The 17928-nt window shown below is 50.2% G+C and overlaps 1 protein-coding gene across 1 annotated transcript in view; it reads left to right on the forward strand.

The window, feature by feature from the left end:
• The window catches only part of NCOR2 (nuclear receptor corepressor 2), a 343452-nt gene that overhangs the window by 184983 nt on the left and 140541 nt on the right, over positions 1-17928 (forward strand). Inside the window, 2 exon segments of the mRNA XM_048513864.1 lie at positions 4515-4574; positions 11672-11724. Coding sequence (XP_048369821.1) covers positions 4515-4574; positions 11672-11724 — 113 coding nt within the window.

Consider the following 17928-nt stretch of genomic DNA (forward strand, 5'->3'; position numbering starts at 1 on the left):
CACAATGGGAAATAAACAGTTTCATAAAGAATAGTTTACATAGTATGATATACAGAATTTCATCCATTTATGATCAATTTTGAAATAAGTACACGAATGTACAAGATAGCATTTCATGCATCAGTTGCTGTTTCAAAATAAACACCTTTTGGGCTTATTTTGAAACCGCAACTGATGTGTGAAATGCTATCTTGTACATTCGTGTACTTATTTCAGAATATTGTAGTTCATCGCTGCGTACCCTGAGGATAGTTTATATTGAAGCCCTGCACAAACCCTATATGCAGAGGTGGGATCCAGCAGGTTCTCACCAGTTCCCGAGAGTGGGTTACTAATTATTTGTGTGTGCCGAGAGGGGGTTACTAATTGGGTCTGCTTTTCCGTTAGAAATTCCATTAGGTCCAAAAATCACAAAGTCCTGTTGTTTCCTATGTGGCTGGTTAGCGAAGGTAGAAAATGGGAGATAATTCTCCCTGTTGGGCTGTTTTAAAAACCTGTTTTAGAAATATGGTAAAGTTCCTTGTTTAAGGAAAGTATCCTTCTTTTGATTTCTAGAAACAAAATTAAGTATTTGAAAGTATTAAGTATTTGACAGGCAGTCAATTAGAGGAGAAGTCGTTGTTTCTGTTGGCAGTAGACGATAGGACTTGCCATAATGAATTTTAATTATGGACAGAAAGATACCAGCTGGAAATTAGGAACTTTTTTTTTACACTAACAAAGACATTTTTTACAGTAACAGAGAAATTATTAATGCCCCGCCCCCAGAATGCCCGGCCACACCCCTGTTGTGCCCCGCCCCGCCCCAGCGCTACGCCACTGTTTGAATCCTACTACCATGGGAACCTGTTACTAAAATTTTTGGATCCCACCACTGCCTATATGACTATTAACTATGGTGCTCGTGGTTCTGTACCATGCATCATCTATTGCATTTTTATCCCATCCTTCATCCAGGCAGTTTACTGTGGGATGTGTAATCCCTATTTTGTCCTCACAACAACCCTGAAAGATAGGCAAGGTGCAGAGGTGACTTGGCCGAGGTCACTTAACGCAAGCTGAGTGGGGATTTCAACCTGTGTCTCTCCAGGCCGCTTCGACACTGCCTGCAGCTCCACTTTGGTTATAGTGCAGATAAACCAATGTGGTGTAATGGTTAAGAGCAAGTGCACTCTGTGGAGAACCGGGTTTGAGTCCCCGCTCTGCCACTTGAGCTGTGGAGGCTTATCTGGTGAACCAGATTAGCTTGTGCACTCCCAACACATGCCAGCTGGATGACCTTGGGTTAGTCACAGTTCTTGGGAGCTCTCTCAGCCCCACTCACCTCACAGGGTATTTGTTTGTAGGGGGGCGGGGAGCTTGTAAGCCACCTTGAGTCTCCTTATAGGAGAAAAAGGGGGGATATAAATCCAAACTCCTCCTCCTTCTTCATAAGAAGAATCCCCCAGTGAGGAGACTTCTGTGGGGAAGGCAGAGGCCCCATTCCTTGACTGCTCTGTAGCAATCCATTGAAGAGGTCAGTGGGGTGGACAGAGTAGCTAATCCCCATTTGGCAGTTTTGGCCGCGTGCCCCTTTCCCTGGCTGCTCTAGATCCCGCCTTCTTATTCCGTCCTCGTCTCCAGCGTTGGCCTGCTTCTGCTCTTCTCCTCCTTTCCCGGCTTGCTGCGGCTTCAATGTAAAGCAGAGTGAATGTATGGTGCAGTTCGTCCCCATTGCTGTCGCGGTCTCCCTTCAGCAGAAAGGTCATCTTTTGTTCTGAGTCTTGCTGCAAGGACGCTGAGGCCTCTTTCCAGTCCTCTAGACGTGTGTCCTTAACCTTGTGCGGGCACAGGGTGGGCATCGTTTGCAGAGGTTTCCATGGGGCACATTCTAGTCTGGAGAGAGAGCGTAGGGCAGTGATGGCGAACCTTTCCGAGACCAAGTGCCCAAATTGCAACCCAAAACCCACTTATTTATCGCAAAGTGCCAGCGCGGCAATTTAACCTGAATGACCCCCTCGAGCAGGGGCCAGCCTGCTGTAGCCTCCAGCAAGTCCCACATGCACCGCTCTGTGCCTCTCTAGCATCTCTGCCACCTCTGCCCCCCCCCCCCCGGCAGCAGCCACCTGGAGCACAGGCACCAGGCCTGCCAGCCGAGTCCTCCCTGGTCGCTGAGGTGCAGGTGTAACCTCTTTCTGTGGGTTCTGTGGGGCAATACTTGGAATGAGTTTGCAACAACAAATTTTAAAAAACAAAATGGTTTACTTTCTTAACATATAACATCAAACATCAACATTTAATGTCACACTTCAAGGTCCTGTTCAGATTGCATTTTCAAGTCCTTATATTTACAGTCTGCTGATACTGCCAAGTCCAATTCTTCTTTGCAAGTGGGTTGGCTCCTGAAGACTCCAAGGGCTGGATGAACAGGATTCAACATGGTGAAGGTTTCCAGGAGAACTCTCACCCATTACAACCACAAAAAGAAACCCTGAAACAATAAACTCCAACATTTACAACATAGCAAAAATAAACAACTACCTTCCCAATAGTTCCCAACAACATTGCAGTTACCTTAACAAGATGTTAAGGGCTTATACCGTGTTTCCCCGAATATAAGACAGTGTCTTATATTAATTTTTGCTCCCAAAGATGTGCTATGTCTTATTTTCAGGGGATGTCTTATTTTTCCTGTGTTCTGTTTGTCGGGCATGCTTCCAAACAAAAACTTTGCTATGTCTTACTTTCGGGGGATGCCTTATATTTCGCACTTCAGCAAAACCTCTACTACGTCTTATTTTTCGGGGATGTCTTATATTCGGGGAAACAGGGTACAACCAAGGTCTGAGTCTGGTAGCCTTGTCTCCTCCAAACTATGAGCTCTGCAGCCTTCTGCTGCTTTGAGTCTCCACCCCTTTGTGGGTCAACCCATTCTGAGCATGGGGGTTACACAGGCACATCAAGTCCAGCAGCCCAGGCCAGCCTAGATGTGTGTGTGTGGTGGGGGCAATTCCCCCCACATGATGAACTCTGTGCATGCGTGCCCACAGAGAGGGCTCTGAGTGCCACCTCTGGCACCCGTGCCATAGGTTCACCACCACTGGCGTAGGGGGAGAGTCGCAGGGGACAGCCTGAGGGTGGAGGAGCTGATAGATAATTTCCTGTTCCAGAAGCTTTTCCTGGAGAAAAAGAGGTCCAGAGATGCAGCATCTCCTCACGTTTCTCCTCTCTGGGGCAGCCAGTGAAGTAATCGTAGGACATCCACATACCGCGAATGTTTTTGTTTGCTACAGAGAGAGACAGAGAGAGAATGAACTTCTTTCTGCAGGAGATGAGAGATCTGCCAGCTACCACAAGCAGAGGTCATCCTGACCTTTCTTTTGGTTTCTTTTCTTTGCTGCTATCAGCAAAGGTTTTGAAAAAGTCTCCTTTCTTTAGTTGTTGTGGGTTTTCCGGGCTGCGTGGCCGTGATTTGGTAGATCTTGTTCCTAATGTTTTGCCTGCATCTGTGGCTGGCATCTTCAGAGGTGTATCCCAGAGGGAAGTCTGTTACACACTGTGCAGGCGAAACGTTAGGAATGAATCTACTGGACCGCAGCCACACAGCCCGGAAAGCCCACAACAACCAGTTGAGTCCGGCTGTGAAAGCCTTCGACAATATATTCTTCCTTCCTTCCTTCCTTCCTTCCTTCCTTCCTTCCTTCCTTCCTTCCTTCCTTCCTTCCTTCCTTCCTTCCTTCCTTCCTTCCTTCCTTCCTTCCTTCCTTCCTTCCTTCCTTCCTTCCTTCCTTCCTTCCTTCCTTCCTTCCTTCCTTCCTTCCTTCCTTCCTTCCTTCCTTCCTTCCTTCCTTCCTTCCTTCCTTCCTTCCTTCCTTCCTTCCTTCCTTCCTTCCCTCCTTCCCTCCTTCCTTCCTTCCTTCCTTCCTTCCTTCCTTCCTTCCTTCCTTCCTTCCTTCCTTCCTCCCTCCCTCCCTCCCTTCCTCCCTCCCTCCCTCCCTCCCTCCTTCCTCCTCCTCCCTTCCTTCCTCCTCCTCCCTCCCTCCCCCCTCCCTCCCTCCTTCCTTCCTTCCTCCCCTCCCCCCCTCCCCCCCTCCTTCCTTCCCTCCCTCCCTCCCTCCCCCTCCCTTCCCTCCCTCCCTCCCTCCCTCCCTTCCTTCCTTCCTTCCCTCCTTCCTTCCTTCCTTCCTCCTCCCCCTCCCCTCCCTCCCTCCCTCCCTCCCTCCCTCCCTCCCTTCCTTCCTCCCTTCAGCCCTTCCTTCCTTCCTTCCTTCCTTCCTTCCTTCCTTCCTTCCTTCCTTCCTTCCTTCCTTCCTTCCTTCCTTCCTTCCTTCCGCTTTTCCACTTGACAGCCACGCACACTTGCTGTGGTACAGCTGGGAGGAGGGAGTTCGGAACCTTGAATCTGTTGCCTCGTTGGGGGGAAGTTTCAGCAGGACCAGGTGGGCGAATCTCGAAGGGACACAACTGTGGTTCAAGCTGCAAGCAATAATTTCATTCTCTCTTTCTCTGCCCCAGCATTGTGTTGTCTGCCACAGAAAAAAAAAAACTGAGGCGCTCCTGGGATCTTGGAGACTCTGGGACCTCAGGTGGAGCTGGTAAGTCTGGAACTCCCTCTCCCGAGCACAGTCGTCTGTCTCCCTCTGTCATTCCTTTTGCCAGCAGCAGGCAAATACTTTTTTGTTTGTCCAACATACCCCTTGCAACAATTGTTATTGCCCCTCTTTGCGAGTTCTAGTATTATTTGTCTGTGTTTCTATTAAATTATTTGATTGTTTTAAATGTTGCTTTTCGTCATTCTAATATTTTTACTTGTGCCTCTTTGCGGACCCTGGAAGGTAGAAAGGTGACATAACAATATTTTAAATAAATATTTTATATATATATACACACGCACGCGCGCACACACACGCACACACACACACACACACACAAAGCATTGTCAAAGGCTTTCACGGCCGGAATTGTCGGTTTTCCAGGTCGTATGGCCTTATTCCAGAAGCATTTACCCCTGACGTTTTGCCTGCATGCGACATGTCAGGAGAAAATACTACTGGAACACGGCCATATGACCTGAAAAACCCACAACACCCTAATACAGGGGTGGGCAATTATTTTTTCTACGGGGCCGCATAAGAAACAGAAAATATTGTGGAGGGCCAGGCCAAAAGGCAGGGGGGCAAGGCGCTTTTGAAAGCCCCGCAGAAGCCAGCAGCCAAGGCAACCGGCTTCTGCGGGGCTTTCAAAGACGCCTCGCTCCCCAGCACGGCAGGGGGGCCAGTCAGGGTCATCCGGCGGGCCGGATGTGGCCCGCGGGCCATATAATGCCCAGGTCTGCCCTAATATATACACCATATATGGGCGGGGAAGGACATCCATTTCCATTTCTTCTTCTTTCTTTTATTTCTGTCCCTCCCTCTGCTCTCCCCATCTCTCAGCCTTGGCACTTTGGAGGGCAGCCAACATGTTCAGCAGAAGCCGGTAAACTCTCTCCAGACACATCTGTAGAGACAAGATTTCCCTTGGCTTTGAGACACCCTGCTGGCATGCTGGGGGGGTGGGGGGAGGCTTGCCGTGTGGTGTGTGGAAGACCCCAAGACCCCGTGTCCCTCAACCTCCTTTGCCTCTTCCCTCTCTTGTTCTTGCTGGGAACTCGGTCAAAGGGGACCTGTGGGCTGGGCTCTTTCAGAACTTTACTGCTAAGTTGCCCTCTTTTTAAAGAATACAGGAGCCTAGTTGGGAGGGGGGGATGAGTTGGGCACTTGTGCTGGGCGCTGTTCAAGCCGAGTGTACCGAGGCCAGCAAGAGATTGGGGGCATGGACAAGACCAGGGAGGGGGCGCAGGTTGTGGGAGGCAAACCCCGGTGCCATTTTTAAAAGTTTCGCCCCTGGCCGTGTAAACAGTTTAATCCTGTGGCTCTTAATCCTGTGTAAAAAAAAGGGGGGGAAGAAAACACACCCATAGCATCTCTTGTTAACTGTGTGAGGGTGACGTGGCTCTCTGGGAGAACAGCATGTACTGGGAGAACGAGAGGGTGGTGGGGTTGTTTTTTTGTTTCTTTTTGTTAAAGCTGTGCTGACCTGTTGTCCACAATTAAATTGTTTTCACCTAGAAGGACTTGGTTCCCTTTCAGTCCTCTAGCACTTACATCCTCTCAGAATTAAATGCCAATACTGCACGCCGTCGGCTTGCTGGTTTTCTTCCGGGTCTCTCCAGAGCAACAACATCTTTCATTTGATGCCAGCAGCAGCAGCGAGGTTGGGTTAGGTTGTCACAGGATGTCTTTCGCTCCCGGCATGTCCACCTGTAAAAACCAAGCGCCAGAGTTAGTCACTCACATTTATAAAGGGGGCTTTGTGAATTCGACGTGTGCCTTTGTTCGAGAGCAGAAATTTGGCATCTGCTGCCGAACGTGGCAGCTTGAATAGTCTTGCTGAGCTTCTGGTCCTGAAGACGGCACAGGGGACTGGAAGCTGCTGAGAAGGAGGCTGTGGAGAAAGCTCTGAAGCATGGCGGAGAGCGGGCCTCCAACGCCCCAGGCAGCCCCAAGCGCCACCGCTGTCGATAAGTGTGCATAAATCGCACACAAGTTGCAGAATCGAATTCTCCTAGCTGTGGAATTTGGGTGATTATAGCAGCAGTGGCGTAGTGGCTAAGAGCAGGTGCACGCTGATCTGGAGGAACCGGGTTTGATTCCCAGCTCTGCCGCTCGAGTTGTGGAGGCTTATCTGGGGGATTCAGATTGGCCTGGGCACTCCCGCACATGCCAGCTGGGTGGCCTTGGGCTAGTCACAGCTTCTCGGAGCTCTCTCAGCCCCACCTACCTCACAGGGTGTTTGTTGTGAGATTGGGAAAGGAGATTGGGAAAGGAGATTGGGAAAGGAGATTGGGAAAGGAGATTGTCAGTCCCTTTGAGTCTCCTACAGGAGAGAAAGGGGGATATAAATCCAAACTCCTCCTCCTCCTCCTCCTCCTCCTCCTCCTCCTCCTCCTCCTCCTTCTTCTTCTTCTTCTTCTTCGATTCCCCACTCCGCCACATGACTGGCGGACTTTTATCTGGTGACCTGGACTGGTTTTCCCTGCTCCTCCACATGAAGCCTGATGGGTAATCTTGGGCTAGTCACGGTTCTCTCAGAACTCTCTCAGTCCCACCTACCTCACAAGGTGTCCGTTGTGGCAGGGAGCTTGTAAGCTGTTTTAATGTGATTTTTATCGCTGTTTTCATTGTTATATTTTATTCATTTCTAGATGACTTACAAAGATTTTAAAAAACCCATAAAACCCACAATGGCCCCTTCCCCACATGCAGAATAATGCACTCTCAATCTACTTTCACAGTTGTTTGCAAGTGGATTTTGCTATTCCGCACAGTAAAATCCAGCTGCACAGTGCAGTGATAGTGGATTGAAAATGCATTATTTTGCATGTGCAGAAGGGGCCAATAAAACATCAGGAATAAAATATAACAATTAAAACAGCAATCAAAATCACCCCCGCTCCTCAGATCAGCTTGATCCAGAATTGATACTCTCCCCCTTCTTCCAGGAGCAAGTTTTTCTGTATCAGGATTCTTGAAATCTTCTGTCACCCAAACTCCACCACCTCCAGCAAGTAATAATTCCCCAGAGAGAGAAAATAGAAATGGCTGTTGTGGGTTTTCCAGGTGGTGTGACCGCGGTCTGGTTGGTTTTGCTCCTAATGTTTCGCCTGCATCTGTGGAGAGAAACACATCTGACCACGACTTCCCCCTGAAGATGCCAGCCATAGATGCAGACAGCTAGTCGATTCCGGCCGTGAAATCCTTCAACCATTCGCAGAAAGCAGTATCGCTGGGGAGAAGAAAACCGGGCGGCAGTGTTTCTCCCTGACTTGCTGCTTTTCCATGACTTGCTTGCAGGAGCAGCAGTGACGTAGGAGGTTAAGAGCTCGTGTATCTAATCTGGAGGAACCGGGTTTGATTCCCAGCTCTGCCGCCAGAGCTGTGGAGCTTTATCTGGGGAATTCAGATTAGCCTGTGCACGCCCACACACGCCAGCTGGGTGACCTTGTGCTAGTCACAGTTCTTCGGAGCTCTCTCAGCCCCACCCACCTCACAGGGTGTTTGTTGTGAGGGGGGAAGGGCAAGGAGATTGTAAGCCCCTTTGAGTCTCCTGCAGGAGAGAAAGAGGGGATATAAATCCAAACTCCTCCTCCTCCTCCTCCTCCTCCTCCTCCTCCTCCTCCTCCTCCTCCTCCTCCTCTGCTGCTGCTGCTCCTGCTGCTGCTGCTGCAGGCAGGGTGTTTTGTCCCCCAGAACTAGAGTCACTTAAACATGGATCCTTCTCCCTGTATCCAGGAGTAAGACTGTCAAAGAACAGCTTTGCTGCCTGTTTGCAGTTGGGGCTTAATGGGGCCCTTGGGACACCCGCCGTCCAGCAAACCCATTTCTGCATTTTCACCTTAGCTGCCCCAGACTGCAGTGGCGCCAGTTTGCCACTGATTCAGGAGGCACAGAAACCGTTCTTCCTCTTCCTGACCGGTGTAACCACAGAGGGCTCCGTCTGCCTTAGTCACCCGAAAACAGCCCCAGTGAGCCATCCTTTCAGTGAATGATTCATAGGCTGAACATTGCTGTTATCTGGAGGAGGCCTCGCTGTGGATTGGCGTGGTTATGGGGGCCTCCGGTACGGGGGCCTCCTTCTCTTTACCGGAGAGGCCTCGTGCACGGACAGCATGTCGCAATCAGAAGGGGATTTTGTGCTCTTGCTCACCGCTTGGTAACGGGTGGCGGTGGGCCTGAATTGATTGCGACGCGAGGCATTTCCTTACCGTGAGTCAAGCCGTGGAGCCCAGGAACCCCACTCTGTCTGCGTGAGTGGATTTTCAGTCTCCGCGTTCACCTGCAGAGGTCCTTTCGACCCATGGATTCCAGCCACATTGTCAAGCAGAGAGACTGAATCCCCGTGGCATGGGGGAGAGGGTACAGAGGTAGACTTGGCCGCTGTTTACTTTTCATCTTTCTCTTGTACTTTCTCCCAAAATCACAGAAGGTGGAAACTTCCTGTTCTTTCAGACCAGTGATGGCGAACCTATGGCACGGGTGGCAGAGGTGGCACTCAGAGCCCTTTCTGTGGGCACACGTGCACAGAGTTCATCGTGGGGGGGGGGGCAGAAAATCACCCCACCACACACACATCTAGGCTAGTCTGGGCACGATCCTTTACCTGGGAGTAAGCTCGGTTGCTGGCAATGGGGCTTGCTTCTGAGTAAACCCTCCTAGGGTTGTGATTCGCCCATTCGAAGTGTTGCACGGTTGCTTCACCAAGCTTACTCCCGAGTAACGTGCGCCTCGGAGCCAACCATTTTTTCTAAACTAAAACCTCAGTATTCAGGTTAAATTGCCGTGTTGGCACTTTGTGATAAATAAGTGGGTTTTGGGTTGCAATTTGGGCACTCGGTCTCAAAAAGGTTCGCCATCACTGTTTTAGACCATTACTATATCTTTCAGAAGGAAGTGCAGAACTGAGAAATTTGGTACTGGGTCTGCTGTGCTTGCGGTTATATCTTCCCCCCCAAACAGACAAAGAATGTAGTTCAGGAGTTTCCAACTCTGGATCTTCATGGACTACGGTTCCCATCGGGCCCTGCCAGCGTGGCCATTGGCCATACCATTGACCATGCTGCCACAAACATCTGGAAGTCCAGAGTTAAACATCCCTGCTGTCAGTCTTTGTAGGACACCGCCCTCCCCCTTATACACACACCGTTGTATACCTTTTAGGAAAGGATAAAGTGTTCTGTTGGCTCGTGGCAAACACGTGAAATTCCACCTCATGCAGCTGGGGTCTTCCTTGGTGGCCAGCCATGTGTTGATCCTGCTTGGCTTCCAAGCTCAGGTGAGGTGGGGCTAATCTGGACTATTCTAGCTGCTGAGTCATCTCAAAATAGTGAGCAAGTCTTCAGGTGTCCAGAACCCTCCACTTTTCTCTACCTTTAAGGTGTTGCAAAATCAGCTTACAAGCTCCTTTCCCTTCCCCTCCCCGCAACAGACACTTGGTGAGGTAGGTGGGACCGAGAGAGTTCTGAGAGAACTGTGACTGTCCCAAGGTCACCCAGAAGGCTTCACGCGGAGGAGCGGGGAATCAAACCCCGTCCTCCAGATTAGAGTCCGCCACTCGTGTGGACGAGTGAGAAACTAAACCCAGTTCACAAGATTAGAGCTCGCCACTCTTAACCAGTAGGCCCTCCTGGCCTTTGGGTTGGGCGCCATCTGTGCATGCATCTGTGCGTGTATTTTTATCTGTAATTTTTGGAATTGCTGCTATAATGTATTTTAATGAATTTTAATGTTTTATCGCTATATTGTATTTATGAGACCTTATATTGTATCTGTCTTATGTCTCATTGTACACCGCCCAAAGCCCTTCGGGGGTTGGGCGGCTTATCAAGCCAGATAGATAGATAGATAGGTGGATGGATGGATGGATGGATGGATGGATGGATGGATGGATGGATGGATGGATGGATGGATGGATGGATGGATGGATGGATGGATGGATGGATGGATGGATGGATGGATGGATGGATGGATGGATGGATAGATGATAGAAGATAGATGATAGAAGATAGAAGATAGATAGATGATAGATAGATAGATAGATTAGTTTCATTTTTATCGCTGCTTTTAATGGTTTTAGCTGTTTTACTTTATACATGGTGGTTATTGTACTGTGCACCGCCCAGAGCCCTTCGGGGATGGGGCGGTATAAAAATTGAATGAATGAATGAATGAATGAATGAATGAATAAAGATAGATAGATAGATAGATAGATAGATAGATAGATAGATAGATAGATAGATAGATAGATAGATAGATAGATAGATAGATAGATAGATAGATAGATAGATAGATAGATAGATAGCAGCCCAATTGTTTTAATGTTGGGGGGGGGGCAGATGGATCAGAGCACGAAGTTTGGGTTGGCTCAGAGGAACGGGCGTCCATCGCACGGCTGTTTGAAAGAATCTCAGTCCTTACCGAAAAGAAAGAGGATTGACGTTTCTAGCATCTTTGCTCTGATTTCTGGGCCGTTCAAGAAAAGGCAGGCTTTGCTTTGTAGTTCTGCGGGAAGGTAATCGTTCCGATGACCCTGTGCACACCTTACTTGATAGTGAGCCCTATTGAAGTCCCTGGGACTGATCCCCAGGTAAAATTACACAGAACCAGAGGCCAAGTCTGGCCAAACAGTTTGACTGATGCCGAGAGATGTATTGGGCCTCGCGTAACCTCTCTCCAGGTGTGCTGCTTTTATATCGTACAATAAAGTGAATAACAACCGGTCCTCCCACCCCCCCACCCCACCCTCCCACTGCATTCACCGTGTTCTGCTTTGTGGCACATGGACCGTAGAGGAATTACGTTGCAAATTGCTTCTCTCCGAACGAGCTTGCTTTGGAACAGCGAGCTCTTGGCTGCGCTGTAGACTTAAGCGAGCGGTTCCTGGGGGAAAGGAGAGGAACAGAGCAGGAATCCCGCGTCGGAGGGGATGAATTATTAGGAAGGATGACCCAACATTTCGGCTCAGAACCTCCAGGGCATCGAGATGCAGGCTCGCTGCGCGGGATGCAGGAGCTAATAGCGACGGGGGCAACTTGTTGTCGGCGCTTCCGTCTGCCTCTGATGCTTTAATGCTTTTTTTTTTTTTTTAATTTCAGCCTCTATACAACCAGCCGTCTGACACCAGGCAGTACCATGAAAACATTAAAATGTAAGTAGGAGCCAATCCACGCCAGTTAATTCTTTTCTTTTCTTTCTTTTTTTTTTTGGCTTTGCTTTCTGTTTCTCCTCTTCCTTTCAAATGTCAGGGCAGGATTGCACATCAAGAAGGGCAGAGACTTTGCCCTCCTGGCTTATGTTTCCTCCCTCCCTCGCTCCAGAAGAGAAGAGAAGGGGGGGCGGCCATCCTTCCATCTAATTCTCACGTCTTGTGTTTTCTGCTTTTGAGGCTCGGAGGGACGAAATGTCTCAAGCAGTTCATCATTCGGAGTTGGCTGAGGGTTCGCAGCCGCGGCTGATGTGATGATAAAGTTTCTTTGCTTCAGCAAAAAGAGGCTTGTGGTGGGTGGGTGGGGGTGGGGGGCTGCTGGAAATTGGGGAGAAGTGGGGGAGGGAGTGTGTGTGTGTGTGTGTGAGTGAGTGGAGGAAAAGGCAGACGCATCACACAGACCTTGGAAAGAAAGAAGAGATGAGCGTCTGATATGGTAATTCATTAAGTTCTTCCCCCACAAGTCCAAGCTCAGTCGATCCGCAGAGTCCCTGTCTGGCAGACTTGAAATCAGGCATCGCAAAGGAGAGGAAAGGACGGCAGACTCCGTGCTTTGCACAAAGAACATAAGAACTAGCCAGCTGGATCAGACCAGAGTCCATCTAGTCCAGCACTCTGCTACTCGCAGTGGCCCACCAGGTGCCTTTGGGAGCTCACGTGCAGGAGGTGAAAGCAAGGGCCTTCTGCTGCTGCTGCTGCTCCTGAGCACCTGGTCTGCTAAGGCATTTGCAATCTCAGATCAAGGAGGATCAAGATTGGTAGCCATAGACCGACTTCTCCTCCATAAATCTGTCCAAGCCCCTTTTAAAGCTATCCAGGTGAGTGGCCATCACCACCTCCGGTGGCAGCATGTTCCAAACACCAATCACACGTTGCGTGAAGAAGTGTTTCCTTTGATTAGTCCTAATTCTTCCCCCCAGCATTTTCAATGAATGCCCCCTGGTTCTAGTATTGTGAGAAAGAGAGAAAAATTTCTCTCTGTCAACATTTTCTACCCCATGCATAATTTTATAGACTTCAATCATATTCCCCCCTCAGACGTCTCCTCTCCAAACTAAAGAGTCCCAAACGCTGCAGCCTCTCCTCATAAGGAAGGTGCTCCGGATTCACTCCCAGGCTGATCCATGTTCCTGTAACCTTGAGGCTGGACTACTACATCGTGGTCTTCACCGGTCTGCCCGAAGAAGACAATTGAGAAATGTCAGTTTGTCCAGAATACACCAATTCAGCGATTGTTTGTGGAGAGCCTGTTTGTTCGTGTGTTTCGCTTGTTCTGGGGATGCCCCTGCCACCCACTTGCTTCTGAGCTCAATTGAAGCTGCTGGGGGAAGCGTTGCTTTTAAAGGTGGTCCCCGTATGTAACAGACTGGCCCCCCAAAGCCTGAACCTGTGCTCCAAGTTCAGTCCTCCTAGTGGTTCCACTGAAGGCTACCCACCTAGTCATGGGCAGCAGTGGCGTAGGAGGTTAAGAGCTCATGTATCTAACCTGGAGGAACCGGGTTTGATTCCCAGCTCTGCTGCCTGAGCTGTGGAGGCTTATCTGGGGAATTCAGATTGGCCTGTGCACTCCCACACACGCCAGCTGGGTGACCTTGGGCTAGTCACAGCTTCTCGGAGCTCTCTCAGCCCCACCCGCCTCACAGGGTGTTTGTTGTGAGGGGGGAAGGGCAAGGAGATTGTCAGCCCCTTTGAGTCTCCTGCAGGAGAGAAAGGGGGGATATAAATCCAAACTCCTCCTCTTCTTCTTCTTCTTCTTCTTCTCCTCCTCCTCCTCCTCCTGCCGCCGCCGCTGCCGCCGCTGCCGCCGCTGCTGGGGTGGCAACCCAAATAAATAAAGTGAATAAATAATGTATTGTCGAAGGCTTTCACAGCCGGAATCACCAGTGTGTTGTGGGTTTTTCTCTGAAGATGCCGGCCACAGATGCAGGTGAAATGTCAGAAGACAATGCTGCTGGAACATGGCCTGGAAAACCCACAACACACTATTGAATGAATAATCTCTGAAAAACAGCTTTCTGGATGAGGACACCTAACGTGACAAACTTGCGGGGGTGCAGGGATGTTTGGGAGGGTGCCCAAGGAGCGCCGCTTGTATTTGGGTTAATTTTTTTTAGCCTGCTTCGAGAATGGAACGTGCTTGTGATTACAGTGTCTTCTGAGCTGTCCTTGCTTGCTGTTTTATCAGCCCACTTTGATGGAGGGGAAAGACTGGAGGGGTTGTGAATGTTTTGATGAACCATTTATTTCTTTAATCTCGAATGATAGGGTTTTGCATACCACAGGATGCTGTGGTAGCGTCTGAGGACAGATGCTACAGCTTTGGGCCATGAGTGAAAAAAAAATAGATAAAATCCTCTGCAAGTAGAAAGCCAGCATGGCAGTGGGGAATATATAACCTTTCTCTGTTCCTCTGCTAAGTTGCCTCTTGCAGAAAGGGCTTTTTTAACAAATGGGGGAAGGCATTAGAATGCGTGTCCCGCTTGCAAAACAGAGGTAAAAGCCCACGCTGTCGCTTTTCTTGCAAAGGTAGCGATTGTTCGTGTTTGCTAAAAGCTCTTAGGCCAGGGGTCTGCAACCTGCGGCTCTCCAGATGTTAATGGACTACAATTCCCATCAGCCCCTGCCAGCATGGGATTTGTAGTCCATGAACATCTGGAGAGCCGCAGGTTGCGGACCCCTGTCTTAGGCACATTGCAGGGGAGGCCTGTTGCCAGTGGTGTACAGGACCTAAATGGCGCCGGGGTCCTGACCGGCTCCCCGCCCCCCCAGCCCTCGCTTAACTTGGCAGACAACAGGGGGGACTCAGGGGGGGCAGCTCAAACGGGGTGGGGCTCCTGTCCGCATGATCCCCAAGCGGGGGAGAGGAGAGGTCCCCCCGCCATGCGGCTGAGCCCGGCCTTGGACGCTGGCAAGCAGCGCCCCAGAAGAAGAAGAAGAAGAAGAAGAGTTTGGATTTATATCCCCGCTTTCTCTCCTGCAGGAGACTCAAAGGGGCTTACAATCTCCTTGCCCTTCCCCCCTCTCAACAAACACCCTGTGAGGGAGGTGAGGCCCAGAGAGCTCCGAGAAGCTGTGACTAGCCCAAGGTCACCCAGCTGGCGTGTGTGGGAGTGCACAGGCTAATCTGAATTCCCCAGAGAAGCCTCCACAGCTCAGGCGGCAGAGCTGCTGGGAATCAAACCCGGTTCCTCCAGATTAGAATGCACCTGCTCTTAACCATTACGCCACTGCTGCTCCAGCATGCGGGGAGCTGCCAGGCACTGGCTAGGTTGCCACGGCACTGGGGAGGCCAGGTGTGGGGACCCATCCGGCACCCCCCCACATGACCCAAGGGCGTGCTCCCAGGGACGTGGGTGTCCTCGTGGTCCTATGGGCGGTACACCCCTGCCTGTTGCCCTCTTGTTTCCAAGATTGTGCTGCTTGTGCCGCTCCGCAAGCATCTCTGTCGCCTCTGTGAGAAACCACAAGCCAGTCAAGATGTACTTCAGATTTGCTTCCGCCGGGCTTCTCTTACATTCTTTGTGCCGTCCTTTTTTGTGAAAGGGTCATGTTTTCGTTTTTTAAAAATACCTTTGCGTAGCTGTCTCTAGCTCAGGAATTCTTAAACTGTCCGCAATGCAAAAGGAATGCAGGCTTGTCTTGACGAGTGCTTTGGAAAGGCTCCCGTGACCCAAAACACCCGCCTTCTGAGGCAGCTACCCGCCGCAACTCTGCATGAGTCTGTTGTGCTGTCCTGTTCAGTGTTTCTTGGGGGAAGAGAGTGTGATGCCGCTGCTTGTGTGATTAGCTCATTCAGCCGAGACTTGATGCAGAATGATCTGGCCTGGGAGAAGGCCGTTCCTTCCCTCTTTGCGTCCTGGAGGTGTTCTTCCAAGCACTGACCCACATAGAGGAGCGCCTTCTTCTGTGTCTGCTCTGCATCCCTTGTCCTTAGGTCTAAAAGGAAACCCGTTGTGGGGATGAACATGGAGCGGGCCTCCCAATCAATCTCGGAAACAAAACCGTGCCTCGGCTAGCGGAAGTTTGGGAACCGCTGCCCTGACCACGAGAAAAGTAACAATGGCACACTTTATCCCACTTAGGAAAGGGCCTTACCAGTTTTGTGCTGGAAGCTCTCGGAGGCCAGAGGATGTGCTGGACTGGGCCCAGTCCCGATTGGTAGGACTCAGGTGGGGGTTACTAATGGGTGATTTTGCCACGTGATTTTTGCCTTAGTTACGCCCCTCCTCTCAGCAGTAGCGCGCAGAGCTCGAAACAGTCTAGCCGGAGGTGCACCGGCGTGCGTGGCAGCCTGCGCCTACGTGCATTCGTTTCCCGCCCAGGGACCGGCGCAGCGGCTGTGTCCTTGCCACAGCCCCGCCCAGGAATGCCCCACCCCCAGAATGCCCGACCACGCCCCCATTGTGCCCCGCCCAGCTCCATTGGCGCTACGCCACAATTTGAATCCCACCACCATGAGAACCTGTTACTAAAATTTTTGGATCCCACCACTGGTAGGACTCGCGTTCTTTCAAAGTTGGACCTTGCCGGCAGTTCGCACGGCTCTAGTCAGAGGCAGGTATCTGTGAAGCAGGCGTGAGCGGGAAAGGTATATTCTGTAATCTCTTGCTTTGAAAGCTCTCCTGTATCTGCTCAGCCAACGCACACCGGGAGGAGGAGGTGTAATGCGATCTCCCCCTAAGAATAGCCACGGCAAAGGCCCGAATTTCCCTGGAGTTTGCATTGCTGCCGGAGGCTGTTGGCTTGAGCCACAGGAAAAGATCGGAATTGACTGCTTTGCTGAAACTCAGCTCTGGCAGTGAGGACAGGAAAGGAGACGGTCGATGGGCGGAGAAGCTCTGTCAGAGATCACCTTTACTTCCCTGACAGTTGGAAACTACTGCCTGCCTTTCCCCTCCCTCAGATCATCTTTCGTTTCTAACATTTGACATTATTATGATATTATTATGATACTATTAAGCATACTATGATGCTTCCATTACTTAAAATAAACCACCACTACTACCACTACTACCACTACTACTACTACCACCACCACCACCACCACCACCACCACCACCACTACTACTACTACTACTACTACTACTACTACCACCACTACTACTACCACCACCACCACCACCACTACTACTACCACTACCACCACCACCACCACCACCACCACTACTACTACTACTACTACTACTACTACTACTACTACTACTACTACTACTACTACTACTACTACTACTACTACCCTGTTTCCCTGAATATAAGACATCACCGGAAAATAAGACGTAGTAGAGGTTTTGCTGAAGTGTGAAATATAAGGCATCCCCCAAAAGTAAGATGCAGCAAAGTTTTTGTTTGGAAGCATGCCCGTCGAACAGAACACAGAAATATAAGACATCCCCTGAAAATAAGACATAGCGCATCTTTGGGAGCAAAAATTAATGTAAGACACTGTCTTATTTTCAGGGAAACAAGGTACTACTACTACTACTAGAGAGCCAGAGTGGTGTAGTGGTTAAGAGCAGGTGGATTCTAATCTGGAGAACTGGGTTTGATTCCCCACTCCTCCACCTAAGTGGCGGAGGCTTATCTGGTGAACCAGATGTGTTTCCACACTCCTGCATTCCTGCTTGGGCTAATCACAGTTCTCCCAGAACTCTCCCAGCCCCACCTACCTCACAAGGTGTCTGTTGTGGGGAGAGGAAGGGAAAAGAGCTTGTAGGCCACCTTGAGTCTCCTTACAGGAGAGAAAGGTGGGGTATAAATCCAAACAGTTTGGATCAAGGTCAGCAGGGTGCAGATCTGCTCAAAAATGCAACTTTCTCCCGCATATTCAAAATGTGTGGAGTGGAATTACTTCTCTGTGCTTTTTCAAGTGTTTGGTTTGTCTCCCTGGATTCTACCTGCCTGCTCAAGCCCTGTCCTGCTTTCCCCCAGCCTTCCGAGCTGTCGTCGATTCACCATCTGTCCTCGTCTTCCCCCATTTCCTCGCCAACTCCCTCCCTTTGCCGTTGTTGATCCTGGCTCTTTGATGAATCAAAAGGCTTCCTGTGTAATCTAGTACCTGCGATAAAGTTTGTGACCACCTCACAGACTTCCTTTTGTCTCTCGTGTTGGCTGGGACTTCTTTGGAGAGCTGGGCCTCTCCTATCTCGA

Source organism: Sphaerodactylus townsendi, linkage group LG13 (genome assembly GCF_021028975.2).
Source record: "Sphaerodactylus townsendi isolate TG3544 linkage group LG13, MPM_Stown_v2.3, whole genome shotgun sequence".
In the NCBI taxonomy this organism is placed as follows: domain Eukaryota; kingdom Metazoa; phylum Chordata; class Lepidosauria; order Squamata; family Sphaerodactylidae; genus Sphaerodactylus; species Sphaerodactylus townsendi.